The 19,443-nt window shown below is 31.7% G+C and overlaps 3 protein-coding genes across 3 annotated transcripts; all 3 read right to left on the minus strand.

The window, feature by feature from the left end:
* Positions 1 to 11,977: 11,977 nt before the first annotated feature.
* Positions 11,978 to 12,631, minus strand: LOC125852750 (uncharacterized). Its single transcript, XM_049532449.1, has one exon. It carries the CDS (start codon positions 12,629 to 12,631, stop codon positions 11,978 to 11,980), a length of 654 nt encoding a protein of 217 aa, XP_049388406.1.
* Positions 12,632 to 13,125: 494 nt separating this feature from the next.
* Positions 13,126 to 13,716, minus strand: LOC125852751 (uncharacterized). The gene has a single exon (XM_049532450.1). It carries the CDS (start codon positions 13,714 to 13,716, stop codon positions 13,126 to 13,128), a length of 591 nt encoding a protein of 196 aa, XP_049388407.1.
* A 2,561-nt stretch (positions 13,717 to 16,277) lies between these two features.
* LOC125852752 (probable terpene synthase 13) lies at positions 16,278 to 18,591 on the minus strand. Its single transcript, XM_049532451.1, has 7 exons — positions 18,324 to 18,591; positions 17,857 to 18,238; positions 17,315 to 17,533; positions 17,075 to 17,213; positions 16,523 to 16,762; positions 16,387 to 16,442; positions 16,278 to 16,302 (listed from the first exon to the last, which is right to left on the minus strand). The coding sequence occupies exons 1-7, from the start codon at positions 18,589 to 18,591 to the stop codon at positions 16,278 to 16,280; spliced, it is 1,329 nt and encodes a 442-aa protein (XP_049388408.1).
* Positions 18,592 to 19,443: the final 852 nt, after the last annotated feature.

Below are 19,443 nucleotides of genomic sequence, written 5' to 3' on the forward strand. Positions count from 1 at the left end.
TTGTTTTCTACTGAATTACATAATTGATTGAACTTACATAGCGCAACAGTACGGTATTGACACTCCTTTATTGGAAATTACATCGTATAAATAGATTTACTTATATATATATATGTGTGTGTGTGTGTATGTGTGTCGCGCTATGAATTTTTATTCAGAATTTGTATCATTTAATGATGCTATGTGAATTGCTAGAAAAATATGAAATATATTACTAGCTCAGTAACAAAAGTTTTATATGGGGATTAGAAAAGACTACCATGATACAAAAGTATATTACAAGTTAAGCTCAATAACATAAACAAAAGAGATGCATTTTGCTAGCTCAATGTTATGTCTCAACTTACTTCATGAATCTTTAACTTATACACGGATAATATATTTTATGTATGAGGATAAAATTATCTAATATTATCAATTTATAAAAGTTAAAATCTTACGTTATAGTAGCTTGTTTGAAGATGAGAGGTTTTTTTTAAAAGATCTTCTTGAACATTCCATTTGTTAGAGCTTCTGCATGAAACTTGAATACTTCTTTTGCTTCCAATTTGGCCAAGATATAATTGTGAAGGGTAGAAAGCTATTGTAATATTTGCCATGAAAGATAATTTCATATTATATTTTGTAGATCGAGTATTTGTTTGATGAAATAACAATTGATCGAAACCCTTCTATTTATAATAATAGCTACATATAACATATCAATTGTATGTTAAGGTGTTGGAAGATTCTTGGAAAATTTTATATGTGATTGGGAGTATTTTGTATTTTTAAAAACTTTTGGGGCTCATTTAAAATTCAACAAATAAACTAGAAACATTTTCTTCCTCGTTCATTGACCATTCCACCAAAATCGTCATTGAGAAATAGTTGTATGTTTGAAAGTTGAAACCATAATTTATTTTTATTATATCATTTTATTATGGTTATGGTCAGAGGCGAAGTCAAAGTTAGTGTTTGGGGTTCTAAATCAATTTTATTTGGGAGCTCACAAGTTAAAATACATATATTTATTTAATTTTCTAATACAAATATAGGATCTACAAAAAAGCTAGTGAGTTCGTCCAAATCCATGAATCCCCACCTAGCTCCACCTCTGATCATGGTGTGGCCGGTTGAATATCTTTTTGATTTTCTCTAATAAATTCTTTAGTGCTGTTCCAAAAAAGGACGAAAAATAGTGGTTAAAAAATCAGACTATTTTAGGTAGACCTACATTGACATCTACTAATTGATTTAAAGGTTAAAAAAAATTCAAATATACATCCAACAATGATTAAATTTCGTCTATACAAATTTACAATAATATAGAATCATCTATGATTAATTATTTACTGATCTCCACAAGTTGATTATTATAAAAAAAAATTCTAAAGAAGTTGATATGTTGAGGTCGGTATTTATATTTATTTATTTTTGATAAATATCTCGACTTGGTCAAAAATAAATTTTTTTCATCAGTAATACCAACTTCCATGAGGTTGGGTTTTATCGACTTCCATTGGGAAGGAGTTGAATTCCCTTCCAAGATCAACTAATATTGCGGTTTTCTTTTTGATTTCTTTTGGAAGTACGTAGTTATTTCGTAAGAAATTACTAAAAAATGTGCTTGAGTGATAAGTATATTTTGACCATGTATCATAGATTTATGATTCAATTCCTATAAGTATTTCTTTTGATAATAATGTTTTTACTTTCAAAGTGAATATTGTTAATAATTAATCGAATCTAAAAATAATATTGATTACTGAATGAAGAAATAAGTAAAATAAAAGAATGTCAACATATAGGACAAGTGTGAAACACATTTACATCGACTTTTTGCACATATGTATCACGTGTGGTCAAGAGTGACGACGATAGTGAAGTGGTTAAAGTAAGCATACGATAAATAAATTATATATTTTTTTATCGAAAAGATTCGAACATGTCAAATCTACCTAGCTTCGCCCTGGTATGCAATGGACAATCTCAGTAACATGCTTCTATCAAAGCAGTAAAACTCGACCATCGTCTCAGTAAAGTAGCTCATAGATATAGGATGCGAACGATTAACAGTTCTTGCTAAAAAAAAGGTAGGGTTGGTCGCAATCGAACTGAATAATACAAATTGAAAAAAAAGTTATTGATTAATTTATTGATAATGAATTATTGGTTTAGTAGTTTAGACAACGGTTTTGATTTTTCTAATTATCGATTTTTAATGATTTAAGATTTTTTCTTAGTAGGTTAACCATAACCTGATAGTAAATTAATAAATTATATTTATCATTCGATATATAAAGTCTTTGACTTAGGATTTAGTTTCATACTTTTATTTTTGGTTGTCTCAACTCTCAGTTATTTTACAGTGTAGTAGTGTTTGCTTTTGAACAAGATGCAATCTATCAACTCATGTACCTAGTTCATTTGGTTTGTCACCTTGATTCCAAGTGATCTTCAATGATTATTTGGTTTAATCGATTATGTTGGTTATAAAAATTAGACCAACATTATAATGATCAATAAACGATAAATTAATATCTTAATGATTATATAATAATTTGACATGTCTATAAATCAATAATCAACAAATTAAATCGATAAAATTCAAAATCAAATCAAATCGACTACGCAATTACTTACCTCACATTTGTGGTGGGCACAACTCCCAGGTAGGGTGGTGGCCCAAACTCTGCAATATTATCTCTAGCTATTAATATCCACAAATTAAATTGAATCTTAATTTATTTGGACATCAAAAATCAACATCAAAATCGACGAGATTCCTTGATTTCGTAAAATAAAACTGAAGGACTTTATTTTCTTAATTTTAGTATAATTTTAAATTTGCAAGATTCCTTGATTTTCGTAAAATAACATTTTCATTCTCTCAGTACTTATCATTTTACAAAATTAATGGAGTATATAAATAACACTGTTCTTTCCTATTTTACCCTTTTTAACAACCAACTATTATGGTCACATGACTCACATCACACACGTATAGATTTCAAAGGTAATGTTTATACAAGTTCCATTCAAGTTGAGTCTACTGCCAGAATAAATAAAATAATAATTATTTTTAATTTAAAATTTTTATTTTTTTTTTCTTTTAACAACATTAATCTCTCCTCACAATTCACATTAGCAAAAAAAAAGTAAAAATGTTAGAAATACTTAAATCTATCTTATTTTTTTAAAAATAATAAGTATTTGGGATCAATTATTTTTAGTAATCATGATAAATAAAATGAACCAATACTTTTAGGTAGGCACACTGTCTCACCGACACTAACAAGTACTCTCTTTCATTTACTTTTACTTATTCGTTATTTTTAAAATAAAATTTTATTTTTATGACTTCTAACATATTAAGAAATTAAATACAATTTTCATATATTTCACACTTAGTATTAATTATTTATTTTTTAAATTATTATTTCTTAAAAGATGTACAACATTTAAAATGGACAAATAAAAATGAACGGAGAAATTAACAACCAACAATTTGTAGTGTAGGCATTTAGAAACGTCACTTTATTCTTCTCCCATCACACAGTTCAAAATGTCATGTTTGTCTAACTTTAGTTATCTAAAAATCCAACATAATTAACTGAACTCCTTTCTTGGTTAATCATCTATTTCAAAGTTTTTAAAATTATTTTGTTTTAGTTTCTTATAAATATATCCCAACTACCCCTTTTAATTTGTCTCTTGCTGGACAAAGAAAAATATTGTGAGCCCTTAACTAATTCCAGATACGAATGAGAGTAATTTATATTGAAGCTAAGGAAGGTGTTTTTTTGTTAGATCGGTGTATGTTATGTTACAGTGGGGTTTAATTTCCTTAAAGAGAATAAGATATCCGCACCTCAATCTAAATATTATTTTTTTTTATCATTTTGTTTTTCAACTGTAATTTGCTTTAATTTGTGATACATATACCAATATATTTTATTAATAGACGTGCAAACAAAAACATGACAAGTAAAATGACGCAAGAAAATATAAAACAAGCTAGAAATATTGATATAATTATGAATTATTTCATAAAAAATAGTATATTATAAAGTTAAAATATTTTTAAACATACTAGGTATCACGTAAAAAAATCTTAAAAGAAAATAGTGAAAGTTGGCTAATTCCAACTATATATAGCTCAATAGCAAACTTGAAACTTCTATTATAGTTTTCTACTAGTCATGAAAGTATGTAAAGTTACTTGATTGATAATATATAAAGTCATCCACAAAGCCAATTGAAAGTATATATAGTGATTCAAATAATACATATCTCATATTATAAAAAGAAGTTCCAACAATATGTTACCTTGTATCAATATGTTTAGCTTACATCTCAAAATTAGTGTTTAAAAAGTTATTATTAATTAATTTAAATATTTCATGCTCAAAACTCCTCCGACACAAATCCTAGGTAATGCATTGTGGTACACACAAATAGGTTCTTTGTGGTCAAGCTATATTGTCTCTTCATATTTTTGTAATTGGCTAAGTTAGTACAAAATGTGTGGTTTCTCTTCTTTGTGGATGGAATAATATATTCAATATGGGATCAGACAAAGACATAAGTTTAAGTTTCAACATCAATAATATCAAGGTTTTCTACCGTGATTTAGTGAAAAATTTATGCTATAGAATATAAGTTTTTCATTCATTTTTTACCGAATCGGTTTATTAGGAAAATGCATGGTGGTAAACAAAATCTGATTGAATTTGTGGGAAATTTCCTATTTTTTTTCATATGAAAACATTACTATTTTTCTTTTCTCACCAATTCTCAATTAAAATATCTGAGGGATAGCCACTGAACATTTTCCAAGGAGAATTTTTGTGGAAAAATAGTGATTGAATGAGGTCATTAACATTGAATCATCTTAATGAAATCAAATTGCATGTGTCTAACCACCAACCCTTCTACCTTTCCACTTTCCACGAGTCAACACGTAAAATAAAAAAGCACATTCTCAATTAAGCTTTTAAATGAGATGTTACAAACGCAACATGATATCACAGAGTCTTACCACCACACATTATATAAAAAATTCATACCAAACGTGAGGGGGTATGTACGAAACAAAATTAAGTAAATAAAAGATTTCAGATAAGATGATCACACGATACAAGATTACGTACCTTCCGGGTGAAGGATCATTTTCACTAGTCCATGACCTCAAAACTTCATCCAAATAAAATCTCATTTCTGGTAAAAAAAAATGTATCTGTAGGATGCTGAAAACTCTGCCACAGCTCCTTGTTATTGCCATTAAACATCATAAGATTTCCATAATCAGAAAGATGTGCTCAGTGCCGGCTCTTCCCTTTGTAGAATAACGCTTATGCCATAGGCTCCCAAATTTTTATCAAAAACAAATTATGTGTTAAATTTTTTATAGAAAGTTTTGATTATTTATGATAAAAAATATATTTTTTTTATAAAGATATTATTTTATTCAGTTTAACATATGTTGTCCTTTGTTAAAAATAAGAATTAATAGTGAAGAGGGTTGAGCAAAGAGCATTACCAATTCTTTTTTATTTTGTTCAAGCATTACAACAAACATATAGAAATGTGGTAAATCAAGTCATCATCTTCTTGTATCAGATTCTATGGTTCTAACTCTTATCTTTATTTAATATTTGTCAACTTTACTTATAGAATTTTATTAACAATCCATATTATTATCACCTCACTGAAAGGATGTTTTTTAATACTGAGTTGATAAAATTTTACCTAAAATCAATAACTGAAAAAACAACATTAAATACTAATATTTTTCATCTAAATAGTGTAAAAAAAAATAAATTTTGAATAAATATGTATAGGACGTTTGTTTATATTTTAGGCCTCAAATTAAAATTTCGCTTTAAGCCTCCAATTACGTTGAGCCGCTCATGTGTTGTACAATTATTATTCATAGAAGCAACATTACTCGTCCACAATAACTCGCCACGACCATTTTTCACCACCAAATTCCCACTTTTCTCAATAGTAAAAACACCATTTTTATCAAAAATTGGTTTATCTCTGTTTGCAACCCAAACAAATGAATTTTTTGGACCATCAACATACCATATACCAACAAACCTTTGATTATTAGAAACATTTGGACTAAAAAATCCCAAAATAAATTTCCTTTTTGGAGAAATTAACATATCACCATCTCTTAAAATTTCCCCTTGACTGATTTTAGATGTACAAGTACAACATAATAAGTTGATATAAAAAACACTAAACAAGAAAATGTACCATTAAAATGGTATGCTTGGCCAATGACAATGCTTAATGATCCAAAAATGCCACAACAAAGAATTGAGTTAGCAAAATGCATCTCCTTTGTTTATGTCATTGATGATATCTTTGAATGTTTATGGGACTGTTGAAGAATTAACCCTCTTCACTCAAGCTGTTAATAGGTACTTTATTTGAGCTTTTAATAAATTATATATATGTTGATAGTGTAAACGTTACGTACAAATAATCATTAAGTAATTTCCCTGGACAGTCACCCATGTTTGAGAAATTACCTAGGAATATCACTTATATTTGTTTTAGGACCACAATATCACCCAACTTTACCTCTTTTCCTCAAAATATTCTTGACACAAAAAAAAAAACATTATCTCTCTCCTAATAGGATGCCATGTCACATTATTCCTTTTTTATTATTAACATTTTTTTAATTCCTTTTTTATTATTAACATTTTTTAAAATTCTTTAAAAACATTATATCCTTTGTAGTTTGACAATATGGTTACCTTATTACTCTAATTAATTAAAATATCAGCAAAAAGGGAGTCTGAAGTCAAAAGGGTTATTTTTTTCCTTCAAAAAATAAAAACGGCACATCAAAAAAAATTTACTCAAAAGGGCAAAATCGCTCCTGACGGAGCAATTTTCTTCTAACAAAAATTGACGCCGTTATGTTAAAAGAAATGAAAATCGCTGCCTCAAAAAAAATAATCATTATTTCTTTAAAATCGCTGCTATAGCAGCGTTTTCATAAAAACAAGAAAACAATTTTTGTTAAGGAATTAAAAAAAAACATAAAGAACAAGTTTTAAATTACATAAATTTGCGGCGGCAGCCATTTAAAAAAAACAAGTTTTTTAAAGAAAAAATCACTGCCGAAGCAACGGTTTTCAGTTTTAATTTTTTTTTAATTTTCATTTAAATCACTGAAAGGGTAAAGATTTTTTTTAAAAAGGCTTTTTATGAAAATCGCTTGCTTCAGTCTTAATTTTTTTTTAATTTTTATTAAATTCTCTGCAAGGGTAGGATATTTTTTTAAAAAATTTAATTTCTTAAACAAAATCAACTTCAAAACTTTTTTAAAAAAATTTCTTAAACAAAATCGCTGCTATATAGCAGCAACACTGCTATAGCAGCGATTTTTAAGAAAAATATTTTTTCGCAACGATTTTTATTTCTTTTAGCGGAATGGCGTCAATTTTTGTCAGAACAAAATCGCTCTGTCAAGAGCGATTTTACCCTTTTGGTTAAATTTTTTTTGATGTGCCGTTTTTGTTTTTTAAAGAAAAAAAATTGTCCTTTTGGCTTCGGACTCAACAAAAAGGTGTCATTGCCCATTAGTGCCCATATAAAAACATTATCTCGCTTGAAAAACTGGAGGAAGCCACATATTTTCTTGAAGAATCGGAGGAGCTCATATTTGGATTTGCCGCCTAATCCCCCAGAACTAGGGTAGAAATTTTTTGGGCTATGTAATTTTTTTTCACTAGGTAATATGGGTTGTCTAAATTTTTTTAAAAAAATGTAAATAATAAAAAAGGAATAATGTGACATGGCATCCTATTAGGAGAGAGATAATGTCTTTTTGTGTCAAGTATATTTTAAGGAAAAGAGATAAAGTTGGGTGATATTGTGGTCCTAAAACAAACATAAGTGATATTCCTAGGTAATTTCCTATACATGGGTGACTATCCAGGGAAATTACTCAATAATCATTCTGCTAGTATATAAAACGTTTTTATTTTTTTATGGTCCATAATCTTAGAGGCTATTATTATTATTTCAGGTGGGAATTATGTGGCATGATGGACTTACCAGAATACATGAGATCAACTTATAAGGCTCTTTATAGTACCATTAATTCCATTGGTTACAATATCTACAAAATTTATGGACGAAACCCCACTCAAAATTTGCGCAACACGGAATTATTCACTATGCTTTTAAAATTGAATAGGACTTGACTTTCTCTACTTCATCCATTTCATATTAGTTGTCTTTTTTTCTTTTACACGATGTCATCTAAGAAATCATAAAAATAAAAATAGTTTTACTAATTCAATACCCTTAAAAGAAACTTTTCTAAAACTTTACAAATTCGTTTACACTTTTAAATAGAATTAATTGTAATGATAAAATGAAAAGAAATTAAATTGATACTCTCTTAATTTTCTAAATTGACAAGTAATTTGTGAAAAATTATTTTTAATAACGTAATTGAATAATTTGAAGAGAGTAACTTTTAAAGTAACATAAACAAAGTTAAATAACGTAATTGAATAACTTCTAATAATTGAGTGACCTTCTGAGTAATGAACTCCTTTTTTTTGTGGATTAATTTAGTGGGCAAATTTATGCAATGCATTCCTAAAAGAAGCAAAATGGTTTGCCCTGGGGAGTTACCAACAACAGATGTGTACTTTTTTTTTAAAAAAATAAAATAAGCCACCTCAATGGTGGGGGGTTAGGCAGACCCCTACCTGTTCATATCTTGAGCAAAAAGTTTTACAAGAGGAGGAATATGATCCTTTCCTCTATGTGGAATAATGAGAATGAACCTCTCATCCTTGTACAAAAAATGTCCTATGCTTTGGTTACATAAGATAATCCTATCTATAACAAGATAGTCGTGATAGATATTTTGAGCAGCTTGTCCTCGATGGATAACAACACATATATAGAGTAGGCTCCGGCAGATCATGTTAAGAAATTGAAGTGTCCTTTTCTCACTCTGATTCTGATACTCGGAAGACCATCTTGATCATTCTTCAGTGCAACTTTAACTTGTCTTGGCAAACAACAGGTTGAAGTGAAGAAAGCTTCATGTTTCTCTGTCACTCCAATATTGGCTAGTGCGTCAGCTACACTATTTGCTTCTCTAAAGCAATGATTAATCTGAAAATTGCCTTCTTTCATGATCTTTGTTATTTGCATAACAATATCTTGCATTTGCCACATCATAACATTCTTACCCTTTATCATATCAACCATAATCATAGAATCCGTCTCAATAATGACATTATGTAAAAGATTAGTAGCACACCATTGAAGACCTTTTAGTATAGCCAATCCTTCAGCCATGTTGTTACTACAATTACCAAAATAGGTCTGAAATGCCATATTGATATTACCCTGATGATCCCTTAGTATACCACCACCACCAGCCTCTCCAGGATTACCTTTTGAGCATCCATCAGTGTTCAACTTGAGGTAATTATCAGGAGGTTCTCTCCATTTGATAAACTTGATATTCAAGACAGGGTTGACTCTTTCAATTTTGATGCACAACTCCTTCCAGTTTCCTGCAAAGTTAAGGCAAGGAAATTGTTTGTTGAGTATAAGCGTCATCAACCATGTAACCCGCTCAATAATTCTATAGGTGGACGCCTTAATGCCTTCAAATCTAGCATTGCATCTGCTTTTCCATATCTCCCAGCACAATATAGTAGGAAGACATTGGTGCATTGTCTCCTGAATTTTATTGTTTGTCTTTGTCATCCACCACTGCATTACCATAGCTCTGATAGATCCTGTGTGAATTTTGATCCCACAATAATTACCAAATTTTATCCATAATTGTGCAAGATCACCATCCACAAAAAGATGTTGAATGTTCTCTTCATGATGTGTCTTGCATCAATTGCAAGCAGAGGGTCCATGAACTTTAAATTTTCTGACTTTATCATCTGTTGCAATTCTCCCTCTCATAAGCTTCATCATGAAAAAAGCCACTTTGAAGGGAATTTTTGGGTGCCATATGCTATAAGCAGTCAAAGTGGAGGGTTTAGCATTTCTAAGCATCCTGCTTGCAGATTTACAGGTAAACTTACCATTTGGTTCAGCAGTCCAAATAATTTTGTCATGTCCTTTGTAAATTTGAATTTGAAGAATGTCATTAACAATGGAAGAAGGTAATTCTTGCCCGAGTTTAAGCTCATTCCAATTACCATTAATAATAAAATCTGCTACCATGATTTTCTTGGATTTAGTAGCTAGATGAAGAAGCTTGGCCAGAGCACCCTTTCCTGTCCAGTTTTCCCACCAGAAGGATATATATCCATCACCAATCCTCCAAATCATATAAGGTTCACATCTATCTTTAATGCTCATTAGTCTTCTCCAAGTATGGGATTGATCAGGCTTGTCTTTCTTAGCCACATGATGCATTCTCTTACAATACTTGGCCTCGAGAAATTATTTAACGAGAGAGTTTTCAGTTCTGAAGTTCCACCAGTTCTTAGCAGAGAATGCATCACAAAAACTCTGGATACTTTTAATACCTACACCTCCTTCATGAGTAGGGTAGCAGAGATCTCTCCACTTAATCCAATGGTGCTTGTTTTTACCATGTGTATCTCCCCAGAAAAAATTAGCCATCACCATCTCCATCTGTTTAATAATGGTTTTTGGTGGTTGAATAACTGACAGAATATACATAGGCAAAGATGATAGAACCGCCTTGATCATTACTGTTTTTCCCCCAATGCTAAGAGTTTTAGTGTGCCACCCCATAACTTTATTAGATATTTTCACCACCATATCATTGAAGTAGCATATGTTTTTCTTCCCACAAATATAGGGCTTCCCAAGTAGGTAAAAGGGAGCTTTATACTAGAGAATCCAGTAATAGCCTTTACTTCATTCTTGAATATATCTGAAGCTTTGGGGTGAACAATGATTCCAGACTTGCTCTTGTTAATCTTCTGGCCAGAAATTTTTTCATATATGTCAAGTTTATGCATCATCATAGCCAGGGAGAGTGGATCTCCAGAGGAAAACAAGATTGTATCATCCGCATAGCATTGGTGAGTCATGATATGACTGTTTTTATCAACTTGGAACGGAGTGAAGTTATGATTTACCAAGCTGTTAAGTAACCTGGTGAGCAACTCGGCACCAATCACAAAAAGTGATGGGGATAAGGGATCCCCTTGCTTGAGCCCTCTGCTGGATTTAAAGAAACCATGTCTGGTTCTATTAATATTAATGGAATACCAGTTATTGGATATAAGTCTCCAGATCATATTATTCCATGCCTCTGAGAACCCCAATTGTTTCAGTACTTGTATTAAATAATTCCAAGAGACTCGATCATATGCTTTTTCCATGTCTAGTTTCATTATCACATTGCTATTAGGTTGTTTACCCTTCATGTTGTGAGTCATCTCTTGTGTCAGAATGATATTTTCAGAGATTGATCTCCTTTTGATAAAATCAGTTTGGTTTGGAGAGATAATCTTGCTCATATAAGGAATCAGTCTGTTGCTCAAAATCTTTGATATAATTTTGCAAGAGAAGTTGCTTAGACTGATTGGTCTAAACTCATTGAGTTTCTGAGGTTGTCTCACCTTAGGGATTAAAATCAAGCAAGAATGAGATATAAATCTTGGGATGTCACTTCCGGAAAAGAATTCTAGGATCATCTCATGAAGGTCCTTGGCGATCACATCCAACATTTTTTATAAAAAGTACCATTCACTCCATCAGGGCCTGGGGAGCTCTCTGAGTTCATGCCAAAAACCACATCTTTGACTTCTTGCATAATAGGTTCTTTACAAAGCTCTTCATTAGCTGTTATTTCTATCACCTTTGGTAAGTAGTTTAGAATAGACTCATCCTGGATTGTGTCCTCTTAAGTAAATTGTTTTTCAAAAAAGCTGATAGCTTCCTTAGCAGTATCATAATTCCCTTCAATCCAGTCTCCGTTTTCATTCTTGACTTTGTTCTACACAAGTCTACTCTTCTTGGAAGCCATGACTGAGTGAAAAAATTTGGTGTTCAAATCACCTTCATTATACCACTTAATATTAGATTTCTGCTTCCAATAAGATTCTTCCACCTTATAATGTCTGATTAAGATGGCATTGGCTTGGTTCAATTTCATCCTATTATCTTCAGTATTATTTCGTTGACATTGTTCTTCCATATCAGCCACCAACTTCTCCTTGTTCTTAGTATTATTAAAAATATTCCCAATGCAATTTCTAGACCACCAAGAAAGCTGTTTGGTGGTGTTTTTGAGTTTCATATGAAACTTCCACATCCGACTACCTTCAATATTTATATTCCAAGCATTCTGGACAGTCTCCATAAAATCGGGCTCATCCACCCAAAGATTCAGAAACTTGAAATACCTAGGAGGTGTATAGGTATTAGACGAGAATGAAACAAGTAAAGGGGCATGATCAGACCCTGTTCTTACAAGATGGGTAATAGTTGTATTGTTGTAACATTGATTCCAAAGATAATTGATTAAGGCTCTATCCAATCTTTTCCATATTCTTTGCTTTGGAGCCCAACCATTGCACCATGTGTACTTTGATCCAATATAACCAGCATCAGATATCTCACAATCCATCATACAGTTAATCAACGGCATACTTTCAGACATTCTATGTGGAATACCTCATCTTTTTTCATCAGGATCTGTGATACAATTAAAATCACCTATCACAATCCAAGAAGTGTTGCAGTTTTTTGCAATATTCCTCAGTTCATCCCATAGATCCTCTCTTAAATCAGCCTCACATTTGGCATAAATCGAAGTCACAGTGATTTGATCATTCCCGTTACTGATAGTGCATGTGAGGTATTGCTCATTATCAGATATGATATTGCATTCAAGTACATCATCACAAAAGATCCATATTTTATTAGAGCAATTGGCATATGCATATTAATATACCAATCCTCTTCTGTATTTGTCCACTCTTGTACTCTTACAAAATGGCTCTTGTAAAGTCATAAAAGTAATTTTGTGTTCTCTTTTGAGTTGCTTCAATCTATCAAAGGCACCCATAGATTTTATGCCTCTAATATTCCATGAGAGAGTGCTGATAAATATCCAATTTTCCGTTTTGATTGTCTTGTATTTCATTGAGCTCTGTCCCCTTTGCCTTTGATTGTATCCCTTTCTACCCTAAAAGAGGATTCTCCTCTAGGCGACAATTTGACTTTATCAGCAATATCTCCAAATGCAGCTGCAATTTCTTCATTTGGTTGGTGTCCTGTAAAGGCTTCTGATAGACTATTTGCCACTGCATCACTATCAGAGTCTTGTTGATCATCTGATTCTTCAGATTCAGTAGCAGAGTCATAGGTTGATTCTTCTTCCTCTTGATCTGTGTCATTATCAGAGTCTTCCTCACAAGATATATCGTTCAAGTCCTCCTCTTCTGTGTTGTTGTTCATCTCCCTTTTGTATTTGTCCTGCTGTTGCTTAATAATTTGCCCCTCAGATTCAGATTCACTATACAAATTATTGTTATTCTCCACCTCTTGTTTCTTATTATTTCTTTTCTGTTTTTCTTGCCTTTTGATCATTTTCCTGCTTATGTTGTTGGTATTCTTCTGCTGCTCTGTCTCTTTGGTGTTATTTATTCTATACTTATCAGCTTTGTTGATGTTCTGAGCTAATTTATCACCAATCATTTGGTTATTGGTGTTTTGTTTCTTGGTCTTCATGGCTTGCTGATTTGTGGACACCTCACTGTTATTAATCTTCTCTTTATTTTTCTTTTATTTGGTAGTGTCAACCTTGGTTACATTTTTTTGCATCTCCTGTTGATTATGTGGTTGCTCCTTTTGAATCCTTAAATTTGTATTCTCCTTGGTTCCTTTCTTTCCTTGTTTTTCATTCAACCTTTGTTGCTTTTTTTGTAACTCCTCCTTATACTGATTACTATTTGTTTTGTCATCTATGTTGGAATGATTCTTCTTGTGTTAGTTGATCAGAATTGTGTCCTTGTATCATTTTGTTGCTGGCAGCCTTTTGTTTGTCACTAGTGTTATTATTCCCTTCCTGATTGGTATGAATATTGTGTTGATTTCTAGTTTCATTTTTCTGGTGGTGGCCTCTGCCTTTCCTTGTGACTGTAGTGAAACCATCCTCATTGATTTTGACCTCCTGTTTCTGTTTGTTCTCCAGTATCTCAGCTTTGGTTCTTTCATCCCTTGCCTTATTTCTGCAAGCCTGTTCGTGGTGCCCTTGCAATTTGCAATATAAACAATATTCTGGGGCCTCTTCATATTCAATTTTAAGCCAAACACCATCTTCTGTACCATCCATCCTATTATACCCCAACCAAATTTTGTCCTGTTTCGGTTTGAGAAGGTCTATCTCAACTTTTATCTTTGCCACATTTCCTCTAGACTTGGAATACGTTGCCATGTCAGGAGCAACATCAATACCAACATAACTGAGCATTCTAGAGACCACATCCCATCGGAATAGATGCCATGGTAGTTGGTGAATCAAAATCCAGACAGGGGCAATTGGTGTTTCCTCTTCTGGTTTAAAATCCGGGCTCCATTTGAGAACTTTCATAGGATAATCTCCAATATGAATATAATTTTTGAATAGAATGTGATTATAGTCTACTTCATTCGCAAAATCCAAATAAACATGTCTATTGTTAAAGTAAGCTACTTTCACAGGCTCTTTGAGATGATATCTAGTAGCAAAAGCTTTTCGAATTTCCTCCATTGAAGGTGTTGTTTTGACGAATTTTCCGACTATTGTGAGCTTACATTGTTCGGTTAAATTAACAAAGTAATCTTGTGCACTAAAGAATACAGCCGGCTTACCAAGGTGTGTTCCGTGCTTGATATCAACAGGGATGATGTTCTTGGCAGCCTCTGCTAGTTTAATTCCCATGGCAGCAGCAAATGTTGGTTTCGATAGTGGTCGTTCTATCGATTTCTTGTTGTCCGTTGGTGTAGGTCTTGTTTCACCACTGTTATCTTTGGGATTAGGTTTCATCTGGTCTGGATCTTTGTTGTTGTTGTTGTTTGCTTTGGGTTTGTCAAAATTAGTGGATATTTTTAGGAAAGAGTCTTTAGGATTTCTGGGGTTGAATTGTGCTTCACCTTGGATTTTGGTTTTTCCCTTGGTATCTTCTCCGTTGGAGTGTTCAATAACATCTTCATTATTATTTTCCTCCTCCGATTGGGTTTCCTCCTTCTCTTGTTCAGCATCGGATTCTACATTCTCAAAGGAAGTGGAATTTTCTGTGTTGTTTGGATTGCCGGTGGTGTTAGAATTGTCTGGATTCCGCCCGTTGTCGGTGGTGATGGGGACATATTTGTTACCGTTAGTGGCTAGGTTAGTATTCTCGGTTAATTTATTTGGTGGATCTGGTGGTACAGGTGGTGGTTGGGCCTTACTTTGCCCATTTAAGTCAACTGAAGTCATTACAAAGCTAGAAAGAAGTCAGAGAAAATTTTTAGAGAGAGAATTAGTAGTTTTGTTGTATTAATTGATATCAAAATTAGAAATTTGATTATAAATTTGGGTTAGTTTTTATGGGTCTAGGCTAGATATATTATTATATGAGTGTTGTTAGTTTCGAAATCTTATTGTGATTATTAATGTGAATTGATAGCTTTGAGTTGGAAGTACAACAAAAAGGGAAGACTCAAGTTCCTGAGTGATTGTTCAGTTATTTGAGGCAAGTGAATTTCTAAACTCTTGTTAAGTGTATAGAATCGTGTATTTTCTTGTAGTATGTGTTTGGGAGTAATGGGACTTGGTGATGAGTTGACTTGTCCATATTGAATGGTTCTAATGATGAAAAATGGGTGATAAAAAGCAATGTGATTAATTATTGATGTGTGATATGTTGAGAATAGTTTGAAAGATTTATTGATTCATTGTTGATGTTGTATCATAATAGTGTTGTTGTGAATTGTGCATTGTTATGAAAATGGTCATCTCCTCATTATTTGTGTGAACATGTCATTTGCATTGATTCTAAGACATGGTTGTGATAAATGTTATTTGGATTGAGTAAGAATAAGAAATTAAAGAGAATGTACCATTTCGAGGGACGTGTCGCGCGCCGCGACAGATACTATATTTCAAGGGACGTGTCGCATGCTGCGACAGATTCTATTATAGAGGGATGTGTCGCACGCTGCTAACCAGAGTTTGGATTCCTTAAGCTAAACACAGATGGAAGCTTCGACAAAGACAATGGGAGAGCAGGACTTGGAGGTGCTCTCAGCGATAAAAAAAAGACAACTGATCATGGCCTTTTCCATCCCATTCCACTGCACCAATCACAACATTGCAGAAGCAAAGGTAGCTTGGTATGGTGGAAATTGGTGCAAACAAAATGGATACACCAACCTTACATTAGGGGTGGGGGGNATTCAATGTATGAACCATCTTTTCCTTCTTGATTCTCATCCTGCACACACAACGCATATTCTGCTAATAAAAATCATACAAACATGTCACGTGTAAAGATGAAATTTTTCTTTTTGTTACCTTGGCACTTCCAAGATCATCCCAAAGGCGAAGAATTGTAGCCACAGAAGAAGATATGGCTGATACATCCTCCAAATGAATAGAACTAACACCAAGACCTAAGAGATAGAACATGTGAACTAAGACTGCATGAACTCCAGACCTAACAATTCCATTCTTTAAGTACTCATCTGTTGTTGGTACCACCCCAGAGGCAAACCATTTTGCTTCTTTTAGAAATGCTTTGCACAAGCTTACCCACTAAAATACAAAAAAAAAAAAAAAAGTATGAAATATTAGGGAATGACTATAGTTAATAAAATGATAAATAATCCCTCCATCTATCTTAGTTTTTCAAGTATCGACTTGATACATCTTTTAAAAAACAATAAATAGAATGATAATTTTACTATATATCTCCCTTTGAATATAATAAATTTGATGTTCTTGGAATGAGTATAGTTAATAATAAGGTAAATTTGAAACTAATAAGTGACAAATTATCTCTTGATTTTAAAAATAGACATATATTTATAATAGTGGACAAATATATAAAAGTGAACGTTATAATACCGCATTCCGCAAATTTTGAGTGGGGTTTTGTCCATAGATTTTGTGGATATTATAGCCAATGTCATTAATGGTATCATAAAGAGCCTTATAAGTTGATCTCATGTATTCTGGTAACTCTAACATGGCAACCAATTCCCACCTGAAATAATTGAGGAAAAATTACATTTTATGTCTATTTGTATATAAATATATAATTTTCATCTAAAAGAAGCAAATTAAAAGCTCAAATAATTAAAATACCTTTTGACAGCTTGAGTGAAGAGGGTTAGTTCTTCAATAGCCCCATAAACATCAAAAATGTCATCAATGACATAAACAAAAGAAATGCATTTTGCTAGCTCAATTCTTTGTTGTGACATTTTTGGATCAGTAAGGACTGCCATTGGCCAAGTATACCATTTTAATGGTTGGTCTCTCAAAAGCTTCAAAACTTCAGCTAAACCAAGACCTCTCCACCACCTATAAATATCATTACAAGTTGCTTAATAAATTTGGGGGTCTGATTTTCTTTCGTGAGCCAAGCATATGGAACTTCTCTTTTTATATGGGTATAGCAGTGAGATTCGATCTCAGGTTTTCTGTCTGCTTCTGATACCATATTGAAGTGTGTGACTAATTTCATTTAAAAGCTTAAACTGTTAGAAAAAGCACATTTGCACACTTTTTTCATTTAATTATATTTTGTTTTTCAGATTACTAATTTGACTTTGAGATTATAACTTTTATACATACAACAAGTAATGTAAAACTTGTATAGAAATTGAATTCAACAACCAATTTACCCGGAAACTTGAGCCAATTCATGTTGATGTATCTCTTGAGTTATGGAGTATTCAATATTTGCCAATTCTTGTAAGGTGCTTTTTCCCCATCCATTAATTCCTTTGAAGTTATTGATGAAGCTTTTGGCCTTGCAACTTGCTAAACTCTTGTGGTATGGATACTTTAATGTTTCTTTAATAATTCTAGCTTCATCACATGAGTCACTATTTGCAAGACATGCATTTAGGTGCTCACTACTAAAATTTGCAACTTCATCAAGTATGTGTTCACCTTTTATACCAAGTTGTGATGCTTCATATAAACCAATTAATCCATTTACATCTTGGCTAAGGTTTAATCCAAATGTCCCATCATCATTGTTCTTGAATTTTTTAAATACATCTGCACAAGGCAATATAATTAGAGATTTTTTATAATTGTACAACTTATCCATAATTAGGATTCTTGGATATAATCAACCAATTACCTGCTGACACGTGGTAACCTTGTTGTCTCAAAAGCCTAAAACAAAGTGAAACATCAAAAGGGGTTTGATATTTGAGAAAACACGCACTTTGATCATATTCCTTTTGTAAAATTGATTGAATCTCTTCTTGAAATTGATGTTCAATTCCCATACGTTGAAGTGTATCCACTAAAACAAGATTATTAGTATTATTTATTTCTGTCCTTAGTGCATACTTTACATCCTTCACAAGTAGTCCAAATTTGGTACCATTAAATCCATCCTGCATTAGTAATTAAGCATTTTCTTAGTTAAAAAGGGAAAATAAAAAAAAATGACAACATTCTTAATTAAAAATGAAAAAAAAATTGTTATGCTAAATTACATGGTGTAATGGTACGGTGGAGCTACCCTTAGCTCTTCGTCGGAAATTACATCGTGTAAGGGACTGAAGTTATGCACACAAATAATATATTTTTTTAAAAAAAAAATACATCATCAAGATATTTCATAGATGACAACATTAATATAATCTTATATTGTTAGTATATAGAGATTAAAATCTTACGTGATTATGGCTAGTTTGGCGACGAGAGGTTTGTATAAGAAGATGTTGTTGAATTGCCCAAATTCTTCTTATGGTTCCTATTTGGCAAGATACATAATGTGATGGAGATATATCGATTAATAGAGACCGCCTCTATTGCTCAAGTTTATGTGATAGTATTTTCTTTTAATTTTATTCATAAAATAATGATATTGCTTTTTTTAATTTGAGAATAATTTAATTTAAACTTCTCATTTTACTCTTTATAAGAAGTTTTATAAATACAAAAATGTAATGAGTGTTTAAAATATTTCTTAGTCCTGATGATATACGTGGCACTTTTTTTTTTTTTGAATTTTGAGAGTCTAAACTTCTTAATTTTGATCATTATGAATTTGAACATAATTTTTAATTAAAAAAATTCATATTAAAAAATTATTTAAAAAGTACTAAAAATCCATAATAATTAAAATTCAAAATATTTATAAAAAAAATACGAAACATTTGTGGTAAAAGAACAAAAGGATATTATTCAAAAGTTTTATAGCCATATCATTATATGTTTATAATTATGAATATATAAAAAAAAAAAAA

Source organism: Solanum stenotomum, unplaced genomic scaffold, assembly GCF_019186545.1.
Source record: "Solanum stenotomum isolate F172 unplaced genomic scaffold, ASM1918654v1 scaffold4961, whole genome shotgun sequence".
Lineage (NCBI taxonomy): Eukaryota > Viridiplantae > Streptophyta > Magnoliopsida > Solanales > Solanaceae > Solanum > Solanum stenotomum.